We start from the raw sequence: 23,055 nt of genomic DNA, 5'->3' as shown, positions 1-23,055 counted from the left end.
GTGTGAATAATAAAAAAAAACACTCCCCAAGCACTGGACACAGGGTTTCTTTCACTGAGAGTCCATCTGGATCGACACTCATGCTAATGTGGAAGCAATTAGTAACAAAATAGTACATTAGGTAATACAAGCTACCAAATCAACATATCAATACAGACTAATACAGCAAAGCAATCAGATTACCAATCTAAAGTTATATTATTCTAAACTGGATGAGCCATGCTCTGTGAAGGTTTCTACATTATTCAATATGGCTAGCAATACATTTGTCAGAATAAAAGATCTACGGATTCCAAATTAAATTGTACATTTTTGTACATCTCCGTTTAATTGGACAAACTTTATAGCCATCATTAGCCTAGCATGGATTTAGATTTTAGAGAAAGAATGCAGGCTGTTCTCTTACTGGGTCCACGAATCCGGCCTTCCAGTTGCTATTTTAGTAACAAATGAATGGACGTTGTACTTTATTACTGAATCACTGTTTGTCTTGTCTAATAAGTACAGTGTTGAGCATTAGAACAGGATATAATAGTTATTATTTCATTAATTTACAATTTGAATATTTTAACACACTATTAGCTATGGGTATGGATAACAACTTTAGTTACTATGTCAAGAAAAGTACATATTTCATGTCCAAAACCAGGTTTATATGATTGTCTGATTACTCTCCATGCCGCGATTCCTGTGCCAACGTGCCTTTGAAGTCCATCTCAGCGTCTACACTACGTGACCGCAATGTTTACCCCAATCTTCCATGTCTTGAAAAATCCTCATTGCACCGACCACAGTAAGCATGAAAGGTCCAGGCACCATACAGACATTACTGAAGTCATACCGACATCAGATCGATAGCAGACTGCATTGTCACCACTAAGCATGCTTGTAATATGAGATGCCTCTTCTTTATGGGTAGTTACTCATGGTCCGTTCTTCACCATATACTTGGCAGATCAGTGACTGTGACTTCAGCAGCGCTTTGAAATTAGCGTCAAGGTGCCGCAGCAATGTGTGGCGCTCAGAGACCTGCTCTGGATATGAAAACAATCTAAACAAGAATATGCTTTCCTGAGGTGTCTGACAACAGACAGGCTTTCCAGCAGCAGCCAAAACTGCAGGCCAGCAAAGGTGGATGCAAGATGGAGTGTTGTTCATCTCCAGTACTTCAGGCACCATCATCATAAGGAATTCATATACATTTGCGTAAAGCATAGCCTTTTGGTTTGGGGGGAAAAGTTTGAAAGAATGCAACATGCATCACACAGCAGTAATATAGAAGATAAACCTTATTTTAACTGAAATGCCTAGCATGCTACATCGTGTGCTTTACTACTACCCATATTAGTTACAAAGTACAAGCTAACTGTAACAGCAAAACTTTGGCTGTAACAATGAGATGCATACATACTGAGGAAAATAACAGGGAACAAAATCTTTGGATGAATTACTCTGAATGCCTGGAAATAACAGCAGATTTTAATAAATTCCAGACCTAATGGTTCTGCCCAAGAGAACTTGCTCAGTTAATGAGTTTGATTGAGTTTGCTAAACTGCCTGCCTTGAACTAGACTTATTGGTATCTTCTGTGTTACTCATTAAACGCGAGTGGGGACAAACATCCCGTTTGGGCCATGTGACCTCTCGAGGCTGCAGGGAAGGCACCGCAAAGGCCCTTAGGGCAACCAGAAAGGCACCGCAAAGGCCCTGAGGGCAGCAGGGAAGGCACCGCAAAGGCCCTGAGGGCAACAGGGAAGGCACCGCAAAGGCCCTGAGGGCAGCAGGGAAGGCACCGCAAAGGCCCTGAGGGCAACAGGGAAGGCACCGCAAAGGCCCTGAGGGCAGCAGGGAAGGCACCGCAAAGGCCCTGAGGGCAGCAGGGAAGGCACCGCAAAGGCCCTGAGGGCAGCAGGGAAGTTTTATTCCCTATCCTTGCCTCACATAGAGGGCACAGTTCTGCAAGCAGTCTTTCAAGAAGACAAGTATTTTTCAGCCAGCCCAGAATGCCTTCCACTGCTATAAATTCTAATTAATCTTGACAACAGGTGTTGTCTCACAATGTCTGACATTAAGTGCAGCTATTGAGGGCTGAAAATACTGGCAGTAAAGCAGCATTTTGTAATTATACAGCATCACTTAAGTGAAACAAAAAGTATATATTCCCTTTATCTCACACAGGAACTTCAGTTGCAGTTTAGGGATGGGTCAATTACCGCAGAATGAATGTGGAGCCTGATAATTGACAGCATATAATTGGCCGTGTATAATTAAGTGCTTGTCATTACACTGTGCAAATCTCCAGCTCTGCAAAAACTTATTCAGTGGTTTGTGGATTCTCAATGCTCCTGAGAACATTTTGTCCAGATGGCTGTCTGGGACCATTCTTTGGTGATTCACATCAGTGAATCTTCCACAGACCACACTCAGATGATAACTCTAACCTGCATCAAACTCTCCCAAGGCATTCTTCTACATTAATGCCACCCTCCTGTGCTGATGAATGCTAGCTAGTCTGTAAATCAAGCAAAGATTTTTCCACATAATATTGATGTGCAATAAATACGTCTGGGTTATAAAAATACAATGAATGTGGCATACTTAGAAAGATTTGGTGAACTCATGTTGAAAGATCTGTGTTAGGACCGGAAAGACAGACACCGTGCATGAGACAACATCGCAAAAGTAACTGTGTGAACAGGGGAGGGATGTGGCGACTGCAGCAGGGAGAGTCAGGCGGCTGGGCTCCTTTCTGTTGGTTTACGCTGCGTCTCCCCTGGTTAATTTCATGCATTTCTTTACTCTATCTTAATGCAAGGTCTGTTTAAATGTGCCACCCCTGTCTGCGGTGCTTCACTTCACACCCATTTCACACAGTGACTTTATGACAAGATGCGCATTTTATCAGTGTTTCTCAGAGAAAATCTGACTGGTCAGAAACAAACCCGTAACTTAATTCCCTGCCCCCCTTGCCCACCCCACAATGCTGCCCCCCCCCCCCCTCTGTTTCACCATCTCTCTTGTTCTTTTACAGCTGGACCCCAGAAAAGTGCAGTGTTGACATCCCCAGTAGTAAATGCCAAGTTTCTTTGATTCTAGCTGCTTGATGATTGCTCAGTTGCCCCTTTCTCAGCCTAACCTCATGTAAACCAGGGCTGTGTGCACAACTGTTCCCTCTGTTCCCTGCTTAGAATGACTATGACACGCTATTGCCCTGAAAGGATATTTGCCTATAAGTGTGGTGCTCATGGAGAGTTATTAGCAATAATGAAGTATGTGTGTACAGAATGCACATTCTGGCATCATATCATGGGATAAAAATTGCTCACAGATAGTCTTGAGACTATCGCTTAATTCAGTAAAAATATTGCAAATGTATTGGTTTTATAACAAAATTCATTAGTTTATTCATTGCTTTAAATAAAATATATATCACATTAGTCAAAAATTAAGTAGCAAACTGAAACCCATATTATATCTCTAAAAGAGCTGTTCTTGAGTTAAAATTGTCTCACACGTCTGGGACCAGGGTTCTGTGTGTGGAGTTTGCATGTTCTTCCCGTGTCATCGTGGAGTTTCCTCCAGATACTCCAGTTTTCCCTCACAGTCCAAAAACATGCTGAGGTTGACTGGAGTTGCCAAATTGCCCACAGGGGTGCTTGTACAAGTGAATGATGTGTGAGTGAGCCCTGTAATGAATTGGCGCCCCATCCTGGGTTGTTCTCTGTCTTGCACCCATAGCCTCTGGGATAGGCTCCAGACCCCCAGCGACCCTGAATAGGACAAGCGGTTTCAAAAAAATAGATGGATGGATAGTGTTTAGTAACCTTTTGGGAGCGATTGACTACAATTGCAATTAATAGCACAAAGGCAAGAACAGAACTTTTCTGACATTAAATGAAAAGAACATGTCTGTGCGTAAGATGTGCAGATGTTTAAAATTGTTTGTCAAACCAGTACATTTGCAACATTTTTACAGAATTGAGCCCCATAAGCCCCCCAAGACTTTCTGTGAGCACTATATATACATATATTTTAACATCTCCCACTCCACTAATAAACGATATGTGAATGTGTGACTGAACATGTTTGTCTTTAAGTATGCATCTGTTTAACGGCATGATGTGTTTGCTCAAATTTTCTAAGTTTCCCGGGTATTGCTTTGCTCAGATAAGTGTGATTCAGAGGAGAGTAAAACAGGGATTACATAGAATTCCCTGTGGCCGGTGTATCTAAATGAGATAGAAATAAGAACAGATGTATTAAACCTCTCATGCAAAATATAAAAAGCTTTGAGTGGAAGAATAATAATAATTAAGGATGGGCCGATCCACATTTTTTCAGTTCCGGTCCAATTCAGATGCAGAACTGCCGATACCGATACAGATTCTGATACAAGAACTTTATTTACTAATATATAATATATACATATTTATATTTCAGATATTATAGATATCTCTAAACTAGTAAATACACATATGCCAAAAAATATTTAGACTACAGATGCTCCTCTACTTACGACTGAAATACGTTCCGAACGGCCGTTCGTAACTTGAAATGTTCGTAAGTCGTTATTCTATCATTTTAAGGGTATACGCAAGTACAAAGAACTAGGATGCTGAGAGTACGCACGCTACACTGCTGCGCGGTGGGAGTAGCGGCCAGAAATCATACTACCCAACTGACGGGCAGAAAAAAAAATTGATGTTGCGGACAGGAAACGGGAGCCCAATGAGCACAATTTGGACTTACAGTCCTCTTCTGTCTGAAAGTTCGTAAGTCAAAATGTCATAAGCAGAGGAGTGTCTGTACTAGAAACATACATAACATGATGTTTCACCTGGTTTGTACATCTTGTTTTAAGCGTTTTTGAGTCATTTTGCAGTTCAATTAGAACTTCATCCAAGCGAGGATACACAAGTGGCGAATGCTTAAAATGACTCACAATGTTTCTCCCACATCGTCACACTTCACTGCGACCGCAGCCCCTCGTATACTGTATCACGAGCTGTATCGAGTGCGCAAAACAGCCCAAGCTGGCTTTTTTCATATTACTCGCGTCTCGAACAATCACGTGGGATTTTCCACTAAAAGCTACTTCCACCTCTCAAAACTTAGTTTTTACAAAGACTGCAAATCGCTACTAGTTGCTTTTAAAAACGTAAAATATTCGCAGATCATTACCCTCCTCTCTAATGTTCTTACGCTCCCCCTGCTGCAAAGGGTATGCGCATGACGTCACAGCGGGCGGAAGTCACTGCGCTCACACTCACTGAGTAGAAATAGAATGAGTGGCAGCGTTAGTGTTCAGCTTGAATGCCGCAACAAACAACGAAAATAATAAAGAGCTGTAGTGTGATTGACTGTACAAATTGATTTAATGCAAAATAGGAGCTATCTTTTTACAGACTGCCGAAAACCAAATACGTAAGTGGATCATTGCAAATGGCCGAAAACGGATCCATTTAATAGATATGGATCAGTGCCGATGTCGATCCGGATTTCGGATCGATACACCTCTAATAATAATATTACTATCATCAGCATCATCATCAACAACAGTAGTGCTTTTTAAAAAATGCACAGAGATGTAACTTTGATGCTATGACACCGTAAAGGTGGCAAGGTCATCCTCCATTGGGGAAACTGCTGATTTGAGCAGTCTGGTTAGTGACATGCTGGGAGGAAACTGTGGCAGGGCTGCAGCTCTCAGTGGCACTACACTGAGAAAGCAGTGATGAAAAGAGAACCCTGCCACTAGAACCAAACAGAAATCTGCTGCTACAACTTAGGAACAAGTTATAAAAAGTCTTCTATGTGTGGAAAACCAAGGTCTGGCAGATATCAGCAAAAACCATTTCAACTGTGTCAACCGGCAGTAAGAAACCAAAATGAAATACATGAGCAACCAGAGTTTAACATGAATCAAGCTGGAGCTGAACAGATCACAGGCTGCTGGCCAAATCATGGTGGGTACTGGGGTCACATACTCCAGCTCTGATGTTCACAAATGCAAAGAATGCTCTTGTTGGATCACAAATAATGCTAGTATACATTTATAACATTTGCTGGCGTGCTTTGTACTCTAGCAGTCTAATCTTATTACTCTCTCTATATTACATACATACATTTCACGTGTATCACACAGGACTGACTTTCCTCAATGTGCATCTCCAGGGATCCCATCCTCAAACACAGTCTTGCTTTCCCACTTTCTTGTTGTTTTCATACTTAATGCAATTTCTATTACAAGGGAGCAACCCAGCGTGTAAAAACATTACTGCCTTTGTGCAGAAGTTCTGCCTCATTCTCCCTCATTAGAATAAAAAAGTAGACAAACACTAGGCTACACAGGCCCCTTAGAACTGCATGAAAGATGCTTCCCCCCCTTGTTCTGTGGTGTTATTTGCAGAAAAATTAAAAACAGATGGACAAATGGACAGGCAGACAGATAGATAATCTGCAGCTAGCTAGCTTCACAACTCCAAGCACCATTTTCTGTTCATTTACGGTTATGTTGCCCTACAAAACAAATGCTGCCTTCCTTATTATATAGGATCACACTGAGTAGAAGCAATTTTATGACCATATTTCCTTTCATTCTCCAAAAACTCATTTAACTCATTCTCTCACTCTTTTTCTTTCCTCTACATTACAAAGTCACAGTCTATCAGGTGACCACAACACAAGCTTCCTCCCCCCTGCCTTTTGCCAGTTGTTAATGGCAAGCTCTTTACCACTAGCAGAGGCGCTGAATCACAGCCCTACATCAAAACATATAGCGATATGAAAACAACCACACAGGCCCCGCGGCAGAGCACTGATTACAGTGCAGAAGCCTCAAACCGGCCATAATGTCTACTAAAGAGCCCCTAGTCATCTAAGTCAAAACCAACATGGTGTTGAAAGCATGATGTCACGCTCCCATCTACTTAAAGTCTTCCCTTCCTCCAGGATCAGCCATGGATTTAAAATGTTAAAACACATTTTTCCATGGTCAAGAAAAATGTGGAAGCAAATCAACCTTTTTTATAACCGAGATTTAATGCTTAACATATCTCACACATTAACATCATTGTTACCTAAAACTGCAAATATTATTTCATAGTATATTGGTACCTTGTACCTTGTGTTGCACTGAATACTCAAATTAATTTCCATCTCTCAAAAAATGCATGTCTCTATCCAGTTAAATCACAAATTATTCTGACATTGTAACAATTAATGGTGAATACTGAATAATATTTAACACGACAACATTAGAATGAGCTAAACTGGTAAGCTACTATACTGTACCACTAAGAATGGATAACTACTATATCATGAAAACCATAAGTATGTTTTAGCATTCATTCTGTCTTTACTGTTGAACTGGAACTTGTTAATCACACCAAATGTTTAAAAAAATCCAAAAATATTTTCAGGTGATTTTCACTCACGAAGAGGCCAATCTGAAATTCATATTTGTAGATCAGTGTTTCCCAATCCAGTCCTCTCAGCTGTACCAGGTATTCAGTGTTCCTGAATGGCTGGGAGCTGGGAGGGAGTAAAAACGTGGACTGTCCGGGGTTCCCCAAGGACTGGGTTGGGAAACAATGTTGTAGATAAAAGACGGCTGCATTTTGTTTTGTGCTGAACTGTATATTCATTTTTCTTTTTTTGAATTTCCCATCTATGAAACACAGAGCAGCTGGATCAAACTCAGTCCATGGTGTGTTATCACTGGACTAACTTCTACTGCTACATTATAGTCAAAACCTTTGCTGCATAAAATTCATTGTCCTGTAAAATGGTCTGGAATTTTTAAATAAAAAGCTTTTCAAGGACTGGATCAGATGACATATTTTTATTCATCCATCTTCCATAACCACATTTCCAGTGCAGTACATCATTTTCAGATAAACCACACACCACTCAGTACTTCTGTTTCCACACAGTGACTATGATTGAATGAAATGACGATATCACAATTCAAATATTTTAACATTGTTAATTATACACTATTCTTGCATTTCACTAAGGTGGGGGGGGGGGTGCTCTTTGAGCAAGTTCCCTGGGTACTAAATGAACAGTTGCCCACTGATAAGTCATGTACGGGTAAAATACAGAGGACACGTTTTGTTGTTGTGCATCGTGTGCTGTGGTGTGTCAACAATGACAATCACTTTCATGAGGGATAAACTATTTTGACAGTGTTCTGAAGTTAAAATTATGTTATATAATGTTGAGGTATAGCTTCAGAGTGGCTCAACCCATAACCTTCTTGACTATAGTGCAGTTATTGACCCGGGTCCAGGTGGCGAAGGTAAATGTTGTTGTCTTTATGTGATATGAAAGTGGAAAATTACATTAAATTTCCATATTAATTTGACATAATTGGTAATACACATAAAAGACTAACAGCAGAAAGAGCTAAAATATCACAGAAAATTGTAGGGGGCTCTCTCACGTCAAATCACCCTGGGCCCAGTGACCATGTTGATGCACCTCCGCTCTTAAGGGCCAGAATATTTGCAAAGACAGCAAAGGTAGCAGCAACACAGTAACCATGCAGTAGACAAAGCAAGTGCAGTATCAGGCATATATCAGCATTATCAGCAAACAAGGTCACTAGACCACAATGTGTAGCCAGGAAAAAATGGCATTAATTGTAGCCATGAAATACAAGATCAACAAAGATCTGGAAAAGTAATCTAAATTCATAAGAAATGTGTCAATTTCATGCTGCTTTAAGGAAGGCAAAAAGTGCCTTCCAGAGATTCCAGAGGTTTCTGATGGTCATTGGGATTAAGGAGGACTATGAAAATTCCCTCAGTGTTCCTCAAAACTTGGACAAAGTGCTACATGGAATGGAGATTTCTTCCATCCAAGGAGAGAGAAATGATCACTCATGGGAATCACAAAAAGAACTAAAGAAGTTAACCTATTGAACAGCAGGCCCAGATCATGCTAGTAAAATGCTTCATGCAAAATGATGCACCTCTAGAAATTTCCTCTATTGGATTCTGGCTATTGGAGTACAATGTTCCCTGGGCGATCACCAAATACACACTCCAGAAAACTGCAGAGTGAATTCTCAAATCCTCCTGTCCTTCAGCTCAGAATCTTTATGATCATTATAATCTTAAAATGCCATGAGTCTTTATCACCAAGCTAACCATCTATAGCATTAATTAACCCTTAAGAATGCATAGTACACACACATACTGTATAGCTAAATGTTTGTCTGTAAAAGTCCCATTGCATGCTCTTAAATCTGCTAGGGCTGATCTTCTGCAAATAGTAAAAAGTCAATTACAGAAGAGTGGTGAAGCTGCATTCTGTTTTTATGCACCGAAAATCTGGAACTATTTAGCCGGTTTTACTCTATGGATCAGCTCTGTAGAGAGTTTAGGGAGTAACTATAGGCTTACGGCTGATTATCAAAAATTGTTTTTATCTTCCCTCTGGTTAAAATGAAATGTAACGTCTTCCATTTCATGCAGACACTTTTATTAATTTCTTTAGTTCATAATGCACAGAAAAAATAAGGAACTTATAAATATATGTATAGCTAAGTATCACTGCATCACTGCACTTGTATAAGCATGACCAGAGGAATGCTGGCAGTGTAAGTTCCCGTACCAAACCATGGAGGCAAATCAAACAAAAGTATAATTTTTCTTGTAACCTTTGTATAATCATGCCATACTGGCTTTCTGGCCTTACAAATTTTATATATACATATATATATATATATATATATATATATATATATATATATATATATATATATATATATATATATAATTATTATTATTCTTATAACAAAATTTCTAATTTAGTTTCTTCTGTAAATTCTGTTCTTCTCATCTCTCTATTTACTTATTGGAATTGCCCTAACACCATAATACAATCAAATTCCAAACGCTGGAGAAAATGTGTCTCAGGGTTATAAACTTTTTTAAAGATCGGATCAACCTTTTGTTCTCACTTTGATTTCTATTCTCCCCGTGATCCCTGCAAGAGGACTATTTTACTTCACTGTCTCTCCAGGAAAGACAAATTGGAATCCAAAGAACACAAGTTAAAATGTGAAAGACTGATTTTGGGAGCGGGTTTTAACACTTAGTTTACAAGAAGGCTTCAAAAAAAACTACAGAGGTTCAGACACGCAATTTCCTGCTTTTAGCTTGATTAACTTCGGTGACAAACAATAGGTTATGAAGATACCATTAGATCTAAACTGTTAGCATTAATGCTATACTCAGACAACAGAAGAAGCAGAAACTTACTCAAAACACTAAAGACTTGCATGTATTTTCACAATGGGGGCTGATTCTCCCATGCACAAGGCTACAAATGCACATTTGAGTGGAGAAACGGCAAAATATGGGCGTGTCGCATGTATTGTAAATAGCCCTTGTGTGCATTTTGCCACTGACTTAAACACTTTTAATGGCATTTTTCCCTACATGCAAAGAAGGACTGTATTAAGTCATGTGTCTTTACATGAACAAATGCAATATCACAGTTTTCACAGTTAACTTGTTCGCGTGGGGAAATGAGTCACGCGGCACTTCTCTCAGTGGAAACAAAGGGTAAAGCTTCATTCTCAGCCTCGCATTCGCTGTGATAGCAACGTGCATGTTTACACTAGCTGAATACATATATTTAGACAGTAAAAATACATTTAGACAACGACGATAATAAAATACATTTTAAAATGAACATTTCTTATTCATTATTTTAATATTAATAATAACCCATTAATACGTTTAATTATAATAATATTGTTGTGCCGATCGGGGACGGAACAGAGACAAAGGCGCAGACGTCAGGGTATCGGGGAATACGGGGTTTAATTACAGGTAAGGCAGGCAAACCGCAGACGGACAATACAATGGCCAGACTGGGGAAACTGAAATGCGGATAAAATACAGAGTTCTGAACGGATTAAATTCGAGTTCTAAGGTACCACTGTATTTAGAAACAAATGTTACAATCCAAAACACATGCAAATTCATTTCATCGCTTGTTTCCAGGTGGATCATGAAACCATCTGTTTTGAACCCATACCGGGGCGGGGTGCCATTTGCCATTTGTTTTCGTACATATCCATACACTTCATACATACAGGACCTGCAGTAAGGGGTATCCTGCACTACATACACTATGTCAGGAGTCCACAACAGAACTACCTGACCAGGACACTCGCCTAATTGGTAACCATTCTATGCTTAATGGAGTAGATGTGTGGGATTTTAGTGGCATTGATTAGCAGTCAGTGTGGAATAATTTCTTGCAAAATTAGCTGTAGCATATAAGCTTGTTTGGGCCATGCATATGGTTGCATTATTTTATCAGCAAGGCATTCTAAACTTTCAGTCTATGCAACTAATAATACAAACATGTACACCATATCTATTGGTTAGGTATACTTGCTTGTTTACATAATTGTCCTTAATAAACAGGGAAAAATGGAGGCATATGGATTCATTCTTAAACACAATATGGGCCATTCTCATGAACTCATCACCGTAACATCAGTTTTCTCTAATTTTTTAAATTAGCTCAGTGACAGACTCACATTATATTACTATCTCAAGTGTCGAATTTGAGGGATAGTTACCCTGGTAGCTAACGGACACCTCTCCATATACGTTTCAGAGTTAACAATATCTATAGTGCAGATCCGTAAAATGAATGCTGGTCTGAATCTGCTTGCATATCGGTCCAAAGCCAGATCGGATACGGATAACAGTCTGTGGAGTAACACAAGTGACAATACAAAACAACGGAAAAAATGACAGTACATCTTACTATACTAATTGATTGGCTTTTGTGGGTTACATGCAATAAAGCTGAAAGATTAAAAACATTTTATCTAGTTTTGTGTTATTTAATTTTAAAACTGCAACAGTAGTGCCAATTTGGGGAAGATGGTTGAAGAATCAGTTTAAAATTACATAATTTTAATATAGCCTACCTAATAATTAAAGTAATGTCAATTGCTCTGCGCAAAATTAAAACACTGTATTTCACTGTTACATTTCATTTTTGTTGAATGATTCTCACGTTCATGAAAATGACCAAATATAAGCATAGTAAGCTACAGCATTCTATCATTTTCAAAATGAAACCGTTTCTGCGAATTTCTATTAGGTTCACAATGTAAATGATATATTTCATGATCCATGTTTTGTTTGCTGCCATTATCATTGATGGCCTGTCTTTTCCTGCTTGAATTAACTATATTTCTTTCATGGCTGCACCTTTTCAGTTTCCAAGTGCAGTGGCCGTGACTGCGCTGACGGAGGGAGAATATGCATAGGTCACATTAAACCTGCTAAGGCTGCATGCGAAAACCGAATGTAGCAAAGAGGTGCGACAAGGCTGTCCCATTTCAAAGGCTCCTTCAAATGCAGTCTAGATATAGAGTATGTCCTTCTTTTGCTGAGTCGTGAAGGATCCACACAATGGAACATATCCCAAGATTCATTACACAGTGGGTGTGTCCTGGCTAGGTGACATGAGTTTTGCTTTGGAGTAAGAGCAGGATCAGCAGGTGCCGCAAATAGGAAATTATCCGTAGGCCAAGTGCTTTCTGTTCGACCTTCAAAGAATGTAGCCTATAAAGGCTGCACTTTCATAGAGTCCTTCAAAGGAAGCAGCCCCTGAATTCAGACACAGTCTTTGTACTTATGGTGCATCGTTCATGTAGCGGAAAAAAAGTATGCATTTCTAGATCGAATTTGAAGGAGCCTTTGAAATGGGACGGCCTTGTGGCACCACTCTGATGCATTTGAAGGAGCCTTAGAAATGGGACGGCCTTGTGGCATCGCTACGGCGCATTTGAAGGAGCCTCTGAAATGGGACGGCCTTGTGGCACAGCTGTGACGCATTTGAAGGAGCCTCTGAAATGGGACGGCCTTGTGGCACCACTCTGACGCATTTGAAGGAGCCTTAGAAATGGGACGGCCTTGTGGCACAGCTGCGACGCATTTGAATGAGCCTTTGAAATGGGTCAGCCTTGTGGCACCACTCTGACGCATTTGAAGGAGCCTTAGAAATGGGACGGCCTTGTGGCACGGCTGTGACGCATTTGAAGGAGCCTTAGAAATGGGATGGCCTTGTGGTACAGCTGTAACGCATTTGAAGGAGCCTTTGAAATGGGTCAGCCTTGTGGCATCGCTACGGCGCATTTGAAGGAGCCTTTGAAATGGGACGGCCTTGTGGCACCACTCTGACGCATTTGAAGGAGCCTTAGAAATGGGACGGCCTTGTGGCATCGCTACGGCGCATTTGAAGGAGCCTCTGAAATGGGACGGCCTTGTGGCACCACTCTGATGCATTTGAAGGAGCCTTAGAAATGGGACGGCCTTGTGGCATCGCTACAGCGCATTTGAAGGAGCCTCTGAAATGGGGCGGCCTTGTGGCACCACTCTGACGCATTTGAAGGAGCCTTAGAAATGGGACGGCCTTGTGGCACAGCTGTGACGCATTTGAAGGAGCCTTTGAAATGGGTCAGCCTTGTGGCATCGCTACGGCGCATTTGAAGGAGCCTTTGAAATGGGACGGCCTTGTGGCATCGCTACGGCGCATTTGAAGGAGCCTTAGAAATGGGACGGCCTTGTGGCACCACTCTGACGCATTTGAAGGAGCCTTAGAAATGGGATGGCCTTGTGGCACAGCTGTGACGCATTTGAAGGAGCCTTTGAAATGGGTCAGCCTTGTGGCACCACTCTGACGCATTTGAAGGAGCCTTAGAAATGGGACGGCCTTGTGGCACAGCTGTGACGCATTTGAAGGAGCCTTTGAAATGGGACAGCCTTGTGGCATCGCTACGGCGCATTTGAAGGAGCCTTTGAAATGGGTCAGCCTTGTGGCATCGCTACGGCGCATTTGAAGAAGCCTCTGAAATGGGACGGCCTTGTGGCACCACTCTGACGCATTTGAAGGAGCCTTAGAAATGGGACGGCCTTGTGGCATCGCTACGGCGCATTTGAAGGAGCCTCTGAAATGGGACGGCCTTGTGGCACCACTCTGACGCATTTGAAGGAGCCTTAGAAATGGGACGGCCTTGTGGCATCGCTACGGCGCATTTGAAGGAGCCTTTGAAATGGGACGGCCTTGTGGCATCGCTACGGCGCATTTGAAGGAGCCTCTGAAATGGGACGGCCTTCTGGCACCACTCTGACGCATTTGAAGGAGCCTTTGAAATGGGACGGCCTTGTGGCACAGCTGTGACGCATTTGAAGGAGCCTTTGAAATGGGACGGCCTTGTGGCACCACTCTGACGCATTTGAAGGAGCCTTAGAAATGGGACGGCCTTGTGGCATCGCTACGGCGCATTTGAAGGAGCCTTTGAAATGGGACGGCCTTGTGGCACCACTCTGACGCATTTGAAGGAGCCTTTGAAATGGGACGGCCTTGTGGCATCGCTACGGCGCATTTGAAGGAGCCTTTGAAATGGGACGGCCTTGTGGCACAGCTGTGACGCATTTGAAGGAGCCTCTGAAATGGGACGGCCTTGTGGCACCACTCTGACGCATTTGAAGTAGCCTTTGAAATGGGACGGCCTTGTGGCATGGCTGTGACGCATTTGAAGGAGCCTCTGAAATGAGACGGCCTTGTGGCACAGCTGTGACGCATTTGAAGGAGCCTTAGAAATGGGACGGCCTTGTGGCACGGCTGTGACGCATTTGAAGGAGCCTTAGAAATGGGACGGCCTTGTGGCACGGCTGTGATGCATTTGAAGGAGCCTTAGAAATGGGACGGCCTTGTGGCACAGCTGTGACGCATTTGAAGGAGCCTTTGAAAGCCTATGACATACATACAGGTGGAGCATGGTAACTTATCGAGGAATTAAGTGTGTCCAGATACTGTTTTTTGTCCATTCTACCTTCCTCGCTCACTCACTCGGTCAATCCCTCGTCAGCTTCATAAACTTTCGACTTCAGACAGCTAAAAGGAGGGTGGGAATGAGCCTCAGCCTTAACTCCAAGGCAGCATAACTTTTTAAGTGCTTTTTTTTTTACTTAAGTGCCTGACGAGAGAATATATCCCAGGAGGCATAAATAAATAGTATTCTTCTGGTCAGACAGCATCAAAAATGTCAGGTTATGAAACACAATCCATGAAATACTTTGGTAAAGGTTTATGAATTAGACTAGTACTAGTTGTATATATCCCAGGGAATCTTCTTGTTATTGGCTTTGCATAATATCATTTTCATGCACTAAATATGATTTTAAGCCATAACACCACTTTCTTACATCTGCTTGATCAAGAAAATTTTAGGACAGAATGCTGAAAACAAGAAATTTGTAAGTATTTATGTTTGAAGCTGTCATTAATGTAGCAAATGCCAGATTACTTAGTTGTTTAGCACAGCTATTAGGGAGTTATTTTAATGCATAGGTTGTTCACCAAATAAAATGACCTCAAGCAGAGCTGGCAGTCCACACAGGAAAATTCTGCAATTCTCTACCAATAAATGGAAAGCACATAACTGAGGCATCTGACATCATTGTTCCATGTGGTTATGTGCTGCAAACGCTGAATTTCAATTCTGAATTTAAAGAAAAAGGACATTATTTCATCCATATGGTAAGTCTGCAATACCATGAACCTCTCCCTAAAAACACTGCCTATTCTATGATCCACGCTGCATCACATCCAATGACAGTTCCATGCCAATTACCATAGATTTTTGCCACATTCAATTACAGCTATGTTAATATATACTACACAGAAGAGCAAAATAATGATGACGTTATAGATTTTTCATGTGTAGACAGTGTCTACACAGACTCTCAGAAATACCAGAGTCATTACAGGCAATGCTTATGGCTCACAAACATCTGTCTCTGTTAAACATAGCAGTTTACTAAACTTTAAACATAAGGGGGACTTTAGAGAGGTGATGTATAATACAATTGGATGAAAAGTCCATTTTTTAAATCAGACAAACAATGAAAGATAGATTGGACTTGATGTGGTAAAATGTCTGGAATGAATGAGTTAGTCCTACATTAGGCAGCTGTTGAGCTATTACTCTGATAACAGCTCAACTCAGTTGAAATTACAGGCACTGCTGCCCTTTGAAGTATGAGTTGATTTCATTTCCTACCATGCACTGCAAACGTTACACTTCACACCACTTTTGTCTTTAACTGTCATGGCTCCATGGTCTCGTGTTGTCATTAAGACATGCACTGGCATTTTTTTTTTTTCTTACACTTCAGTTTAATATATTTTGCTTTCTAATGCAATAACATGTTACCCTGCTCAGTTAAAGGAAACTTTATATGAAACAAAAACTTTGTAGCAAGGGTGTGTCTCATTTGCAGAAATATTAAAGTTTTAAGCTATTAATTTTTAATTGGTTAAAATAAGGGAAAGAAGGGTATCCCTCAGCACTTATAGAATATATATATAATATGTGTGTGTGTGCGTGTGTGTGTGTGTGTCTGTGTGTGTGTACAAGACTGTGTAGAAGTCTTAGGTAGCCAAAGAAAATGATGTTTAAGTGATCTTTATGTTGGTGTAAAACTATGCTGTTATGCTTGTCAAAGTGCCCATCAAAGATTTATACACTCACACACACACACACTCACGCACGCACACACGCACACACACATAAACACACACGCACACACCTCTCCCGCCACAAATACCAAAAGGCTTCTAGGACAAAATCAAGGTGATCAAATAATACAGTTTGTCCAGAATTTGCATGCAAAACATATATTTGCACATGGAAATTCTGGACAAACTGTATGGACAAACATACCTGGTCAGAATTAATTGTGTTTTTGAAGCATGCATCCTTCTAGAGTATACCAAAAGCATCCATAAAGTATTTTTGAGCAATCTCCTGTACAATATAAGACTAGAGTATTTTCTTTTTTAATGAAACCGTATTTTATTTCACAGTTGCTGTCCTACCACGAGTGGAACAAAAACATCTGGAACTCATTGGTTCCATATGTGTTCATGGACACTGAAAAATATCGCCATGGAGATGGACCAATACTTTTATATTTGCTCTTCATTAAAAAAATAACATGTCTTACAAAATCTGGGTAACTGGTCTGGATCACGTATAGCTTTTGGAGACCACAAAGCCATATTTATTCAACAATGCATTTAAAAATACATTACACTAAAATATTTTACAATTCTGTTCTTGCTATTCAGTTATTTTATGACTAGAGGTTGATTTGCGTACCATTAAAATGTTGTTTTTTTGTCATTAATAGAAACATGCTAATAACATCATTAAAGCCTACCCATAAATCATTTATACTTACTGCATAAGCATCAATGTGGCATAGTAGCAAGAAAGATATTCCAATATATTCGCACCAGGACAGTTTTAATTAATGATTGAAGGTAGGTGGAAGAGTTTCTGAGTCTCATTCTGACGGAGGCCATTCATGTCATTGGATGAGTACAGTACAGTCCTAGTCTTCCTCCATGAGAGATGTGTTCATTAATAGACTGACAGCCACAAGTCATAGACTGAAAGTCATTTGTTTTAGGAAACAACAAACATTTCCATGGAAAAAAAGAAACATAATGCAATGGATAAAGTTTTTCCCCTCTAAAATTTCATCCGGATAGCTGTTTGTTGTTATTAAATTTTAAAATTCTTCCACTCCTTGTAGTATAAAGGAATTTTCCTAATAGTTCTCATTTATCTGCATGGTTCTGAAATCCTTGTTGCTGATATTGCACTATAGCAATCTTCTCCAATTGTGTGTGTGTGTGTGTGTGTGTGTGTGTGTTACACTGATATAATGTATCCTAAATCATTCTTTCTTTGACTCCAAAATGCCATTATAGCCCCTGCCCTAAAAATGGACAATGGGAAAGTGGGGGTTTTGCTGCTAGAGGCTGTGCTTAACAGCTGCTTGTAGGAAAAACAGACCACCAACTCAGCCAGGCAAGTAACTAATTGCGTTTGCAGACCAAAGCCCTGATGAAAAGGTATTCCTCTCAATTTCCCCCCATAGGCTGTTTAAATCAAATGGCTATCCAAGGGGTTACAGCCAGCACCAATCGTGAAAGATAGCCCTATTTGAAGACTTAAAGAGCAATGCAGGAGACTCCATATTCTCTGGGTTGAAAACCACTGATTATCAAAAGGAAATAACGTCACTAGTGGTTATTAAACCCTAGCTGCTTATCAGAGAAGAAGGTTTGGTCTAAAAGGATTACATGGAAGTACAATGCTGAGCTGGGACACAGGAAAAAATCATATAAGAAACACAAACATTTTCTCTTGCAATAGGACTTAATGGGTTAGGACACCAGCGTTCTATATTTATCTCCTTGTTTTGAAGACTAAATCAGCCAATATTTGAAACCCAATGGGTATTTTATGTCTGGATCTGGTTCCGTAATAATCTGCACTGGCTCTGTTCCTTTCATTCTAGCTTTGGAAACATATTGAAAACAACAGAAAACAGACATTGTAGGATGGGTGCTGTGCGTGTTCTGAATTGGGCTGTGGATGAGACCATGTATTATGTTACAAAAACTTCACCAGACACTTATCGAGATATCTGCTTGTAGTCATCATGCTTCTTGCAGCCAACCAACCCTGAATCTTGGATGGAACCAAAACGCAAAAACAATTACATGGACTCAAAACTGTAAATTTATCCCTTAACAAAAATGCGATTTCAATACACAATAATATTGGGGTAGGCCTATACAATTTTTTTAACTATTATTATTAAAACAGAACTCATAGAATGCGTGAACCTTTCACTACTTTAAAGGTGTAGAAGAGGCAGGGCAGGAAACCCCGCTGCGTTGCATCTTAAACATCATTAAAGTCATACTTAAGCAGTTCTTGGTTATTTCACCATATATGTACTAACTGGAACGACGGCAAAGCTGAACAGAATGATAGGACTGAAGAGGCTTTTTCACCGAACTTTGCATTGAAAATTATAATTTAAGTATTTAACATTCGTAGACCGCATAAAATGGTTAGATTTTTTTAGTCATTCAACTCATGATGTTTATAGTAATAATTCATACCATATTTTGGCTCAGCGCCGTACAGTCTTGTCACGTGACACAAAAAGATTAAGTCTCGTCTGAAAATGTAACGAATGCATAAACTGTCTTAAAATGCTTATGCGTCGCATGTGGGGTTACTCAAATATGTCGCATAGTGGGACGAATACTGTACTGTTAAATTGATGCCAATCTAGTCATCATGTATCTATTTGTATGGAAGTCTTTTCGGAATTCAAAATCTGTCTTTTTTCAATTTCATTCATCTAATGAAATACAAAACTGGTAATATTAAGCCATTACGCCCATCACTGAGCAAAAGTTCGAACAACTCCAGCAACTCCAACCAGCTGTTACAGACAATACCCCGAACATGTTTCCATCTGACACTTAGAAATACCTTTCCATATATTTATAAAACAAAGTTTCTAATAGTTTCACAATTTGCTGATCCTATTAAAATTCCATGCCATGCGGGTTATATATAACAATCAAAAACAGAAGGTCTGTGGGCTACGAAGCGCGTATCTTTTTTGACAGGAGCGTCGATAGCGGTTCGTTTCCTGTGCACAGAGAATAATGAAATACAATAGATGACGCAGCTAGGATGCTAACTCTAATAGTAAAGGGGAAAGACGCGTGGAGGCAACACGATTTCACTGAAGAAGCAAAACTCACGCTGAAACCTTTTGAAAATCTCAGCACAATTCACTCTACCTTTGATGCTGAATTTTATATATGCATATGCATATATATTATATACACATTCAACAACCATGAGCAATATAATAATAATAATAATAATAATAATAATAATAATAATAATAATAATAATAATAATAATTGACTAAAGAAAAGAAATACTGGAGGTTTTACCCTAAATCTGAAATAGGGCGTGGAAATCTGGTTAGCAAAGACAAGAAGAATTTAAAGTATTTAAAGGGGACCGCTAGAACGCAAATCATAGTTGCATGTAGATAAAACGGTGTGGATCACGCCCCTCTAAACTGAAAAAAAAACAACCATATTTTGTCAATTCATCACAAAACGCAAAAGTTTGCAGGCATGTCTGCTTCAAAGGTGTTACGTGATTGTAGAAGCACTTACCTGAACTCGCTCGTGAACTTACAAAAAAAAGAATTATTACTAAGGCAAGGTGCATGTTCCTTATCCTCCGTTTTATTTTCCATCTTATATGAGTATCCATGATCACCATTGACATCCACAACAAATGTGGATTGAAAGAAATAACACAACGTTGGATATTAGATCAGAAGAAAACTCGTAGAGAAGATCCCAGAGTTTAAAAAGCACGTTAGTTTTTCATACAGCCATAAGTTCGTAGCCAAGTTTCCTCCGAGGGCTAGTTCATAGGGCACCCTCTCTTTCTCTTCCACGCTCTTTCCCTTCTTACGGATCTTCCGATCTACACTACTCTGAATCTACCATCAGAAGTGATGCCCTCTGTCTGCATAGACTTTGAAAGATCTTGGAAATAATAAAAGAAAGGGGAAAAAACTTTCACAGGGACTGTCATTCAGAACACGAACAAGAAAGAGCAGCAAATCAGAAACGCGGACATGAAAGGGGTGCGTTTTCATTGGACGTCGCCAAAGAGGGTAGTTCAGTGAAAGTTACCCCCACGTACTGTATTGTGTGTTTTTGTATCTTACGTCTCTGACTTGTTGCTCTTTCCACGAACAATATGTATGCACGTATAATACGTTGGAAAAACTACATTAAATTGTAGTCTAACTTAAATTTCACTCAAAAAAATAAATTAAATAATCCAGAATCAATCTATACAGAGTGATCTATATCTAAATTCACATCTTAAAGAAAATGTTTATGAAACATAGTGGAGAAAGGTGCCTAAAGTATTGTAAATATATAAATAAACAACTTTCTATTAAAAGACAAAGTCAGCCCATCTTCTGACATGGGCACCAACTGTAGAGTATTGGCCAGAGCAGGTGGTGAACTTTTGACGTGACCATGGCTGTTTAAACTGAGTGCTGCTAAATCCGACCCTTTTTTTATTTTTACAAACCATGCTCAGTTGGTATTGGGCCAAAGTCTGCCAAGGAAACATCCCCCCACCATGACACCATCACCTTCAGTTGTTAAACAAGGCAGGATGGATCCATGTTGTTCACACCAAATTCTGAACCTACCAACTGAATATTGCAGCAGAAATCAAAACTCATCTGACCAGGAAATGTTTCTCCAATCTCCCATTGTCCACTTTTGGTGAGCCCCAGTTTCCTGTCCTTGGCTGACAGCAGTGGCACCTGGTGTGGTCTTCTGTTGCTGTAGCCCATCTGCTTCAAGGTTTGACATGTTGTGCATTCAGAGATGCTCTTCTGCATACCTTGCCTGTAACAAGTGGCTATTTCAGTTACTGTTGTCTTTCTATCAGCTTCAACCACTCTGCCTGTTCCTGCCTGACCTCTGCCATCAACAAGGCATTTTCTTCCAGCATTTTCTTCCTCTGCATGTTTTTTCCCTTCTTGGCCCATTCTCTGTAAAGCCTGGAGATGGCTGTGTGTGAAAATCCCAGTAGATCAGCAGTTTCTGAAATACTCATACCAGCCTGTCTGGCACCAACACTCCTGCCACGTTCAAAGTCACTTAAATCACCTTTCTTCCCCATTCCGGTGTTTGTTGTGAAGATTTACTGAAGCGTCTGACCTATTTTTGCATGATATTTTGCATTGTGTTGCTGACATATGATTGGTTGGTGAGATACTTTCTTCAATAAGAAGCTGAACAAGTGTACCTAATAAAGTGGTACACACATGTGAAAAAAGGCCATTACTCCTATGGTTAGTGTTACACAGGAATGTGACCTAACTTGACTTTATACCAAAAGAGCACAGATGGGGTTAAAGACAGAGAACACCAGAGACAATGGTGGGGAAATGGTTGGAGGCTGAGAATACTCCAGAATGGAAGTGGCACAGGAGATATACTTTCTTTTAAAAAAAATTTTAAAAAAAGGAAAAACAGTGCACAATGGTAAGTCAAATACAGAATGGTATATGGTGTTCTCCGTCCACAGAAATTGTGACCTGCCAGAAGTTATGTTTATAAAAGTGATAAAATAACACACATAAATGAAGATTAGAACAGGGGAGAAAATGAGCTAGAGTCTGCGGCCACAGAACGAGAGCTCTGGGCTGACCTGCTCAGTATGACCATCACCAGAAGCAGCAGCAGGAAAATGAGGATGATGATGATGATTGAAATCTTAGATGGAATTATAGAGAATAATAAAACTAGGTGCACAGATGCTGTTCATTATTTATCCATTGACAGTATTGCAATGGGCAGATGGGCCATGTTGTTTGTTAGAGTTAGAGTTTTAACCACATGGTGGTTTATTGCATCTGTACCATGCACTCCCAGCATATACACCATCCTGCTCAGTCCCAGCTGCTGGGGCACTCACTCCAGGTCCCAGCAATGGCTGCTCCAAGTGGCCAGAGGCTGGTATGGAGCCAGGCAGTCGCGATGCAGCATGACAGTCCTGCGCCGCTCTGGCATCTGCACCCTGTACATCATCTGAGAGATTCACTCCAGGACCTCCTTGGGGCCCCTCTAGTGGCAGACCGGCTTGGATGACCACCCCCTTCTTCTTGATGGGACGGTACACCCAAACCGGGTCCCCAGGCTGGAAGGCCCTTGACCGTGTCCTGATGTTCCCAGGTCAGCTCTTGCGTGGTCCCCACACACTCCAGGACCTAGCTCAGGTAGTCCAGACCCAGGCGGACCTGGGTCAGGTTGGGTTCCAGGGGGCCCGTTACGTCAAAGTGGGGTAGCTTCAGAGGGGTCTTCATAATCAGCTTCATTTCTACGTGGTGCTGCTCCCAGGCGCCGGGCTGCCCTTCAGGTAGGTGGGGTACTAGCACCGTGGGGTCATTCTGAGAAGGCGTAGCGCTTGGTTTCCAGAGGTCTCCTCAGGGTCACTGCACCACCCTTGGGGGGTTCGTAGGAGCTCTTCGACCTCCCTGGGGAGCATCACCACCTGCATCCCAAATC

General features: G+C 40.7%; 1 protein-coding gene across 4 annotated transcripts in view; it reads right to left on the bottom strand.

Moving 5' to 3' along the window:
• Positions 1–20,549, bottom strand: part of col5a1 (procollagen, type V, alpha 1) — an 84,311-nt gene extending 63,762 nt beyond the window's left edge. For 3 of the 4 annotated variants that reach the window (XM_023818001.2, XM_023818002.2, XM_023818003.2), the window contains exon 1: positions 20,122–20,549. In XM_023818001.2, coding sequence (XP_023673769.1) covers positions 20,122–20,236 — 115 coding nt within the window. In that variant the 5' untranslated portion in view covers positions 20,237–20,549. Of the gene's footprint in view, positions 1–4,942; positions 5,100–20,121 lie in introns of those variants that run through there. The other variant, XM_023818004.2, reaches the window with a different exon arrangement.
• Positions 20,550–23,055: the final 2,506 nt, after the last annotated feature.

Source organism: Paramormyrops kingsleyae, chromosome 7 (genome assembly GCF_048594095.1).
Source record: "Paramormyrops kingsleyae isolate MSU_618 chromosome 7, PKINGS_0.4, whole genome shotgun sequence".
Classification (NCBI taxonomy): Eukaryota; Metazoa; Chordata; class Actinopteri; order Osteoglossiformes; family Mormyridae; genus Paramormyrops; species Paramormyrops kingsleyae.
This window is presented reverse-complemented; position numbering and strand designations above follow the sequence as displayed.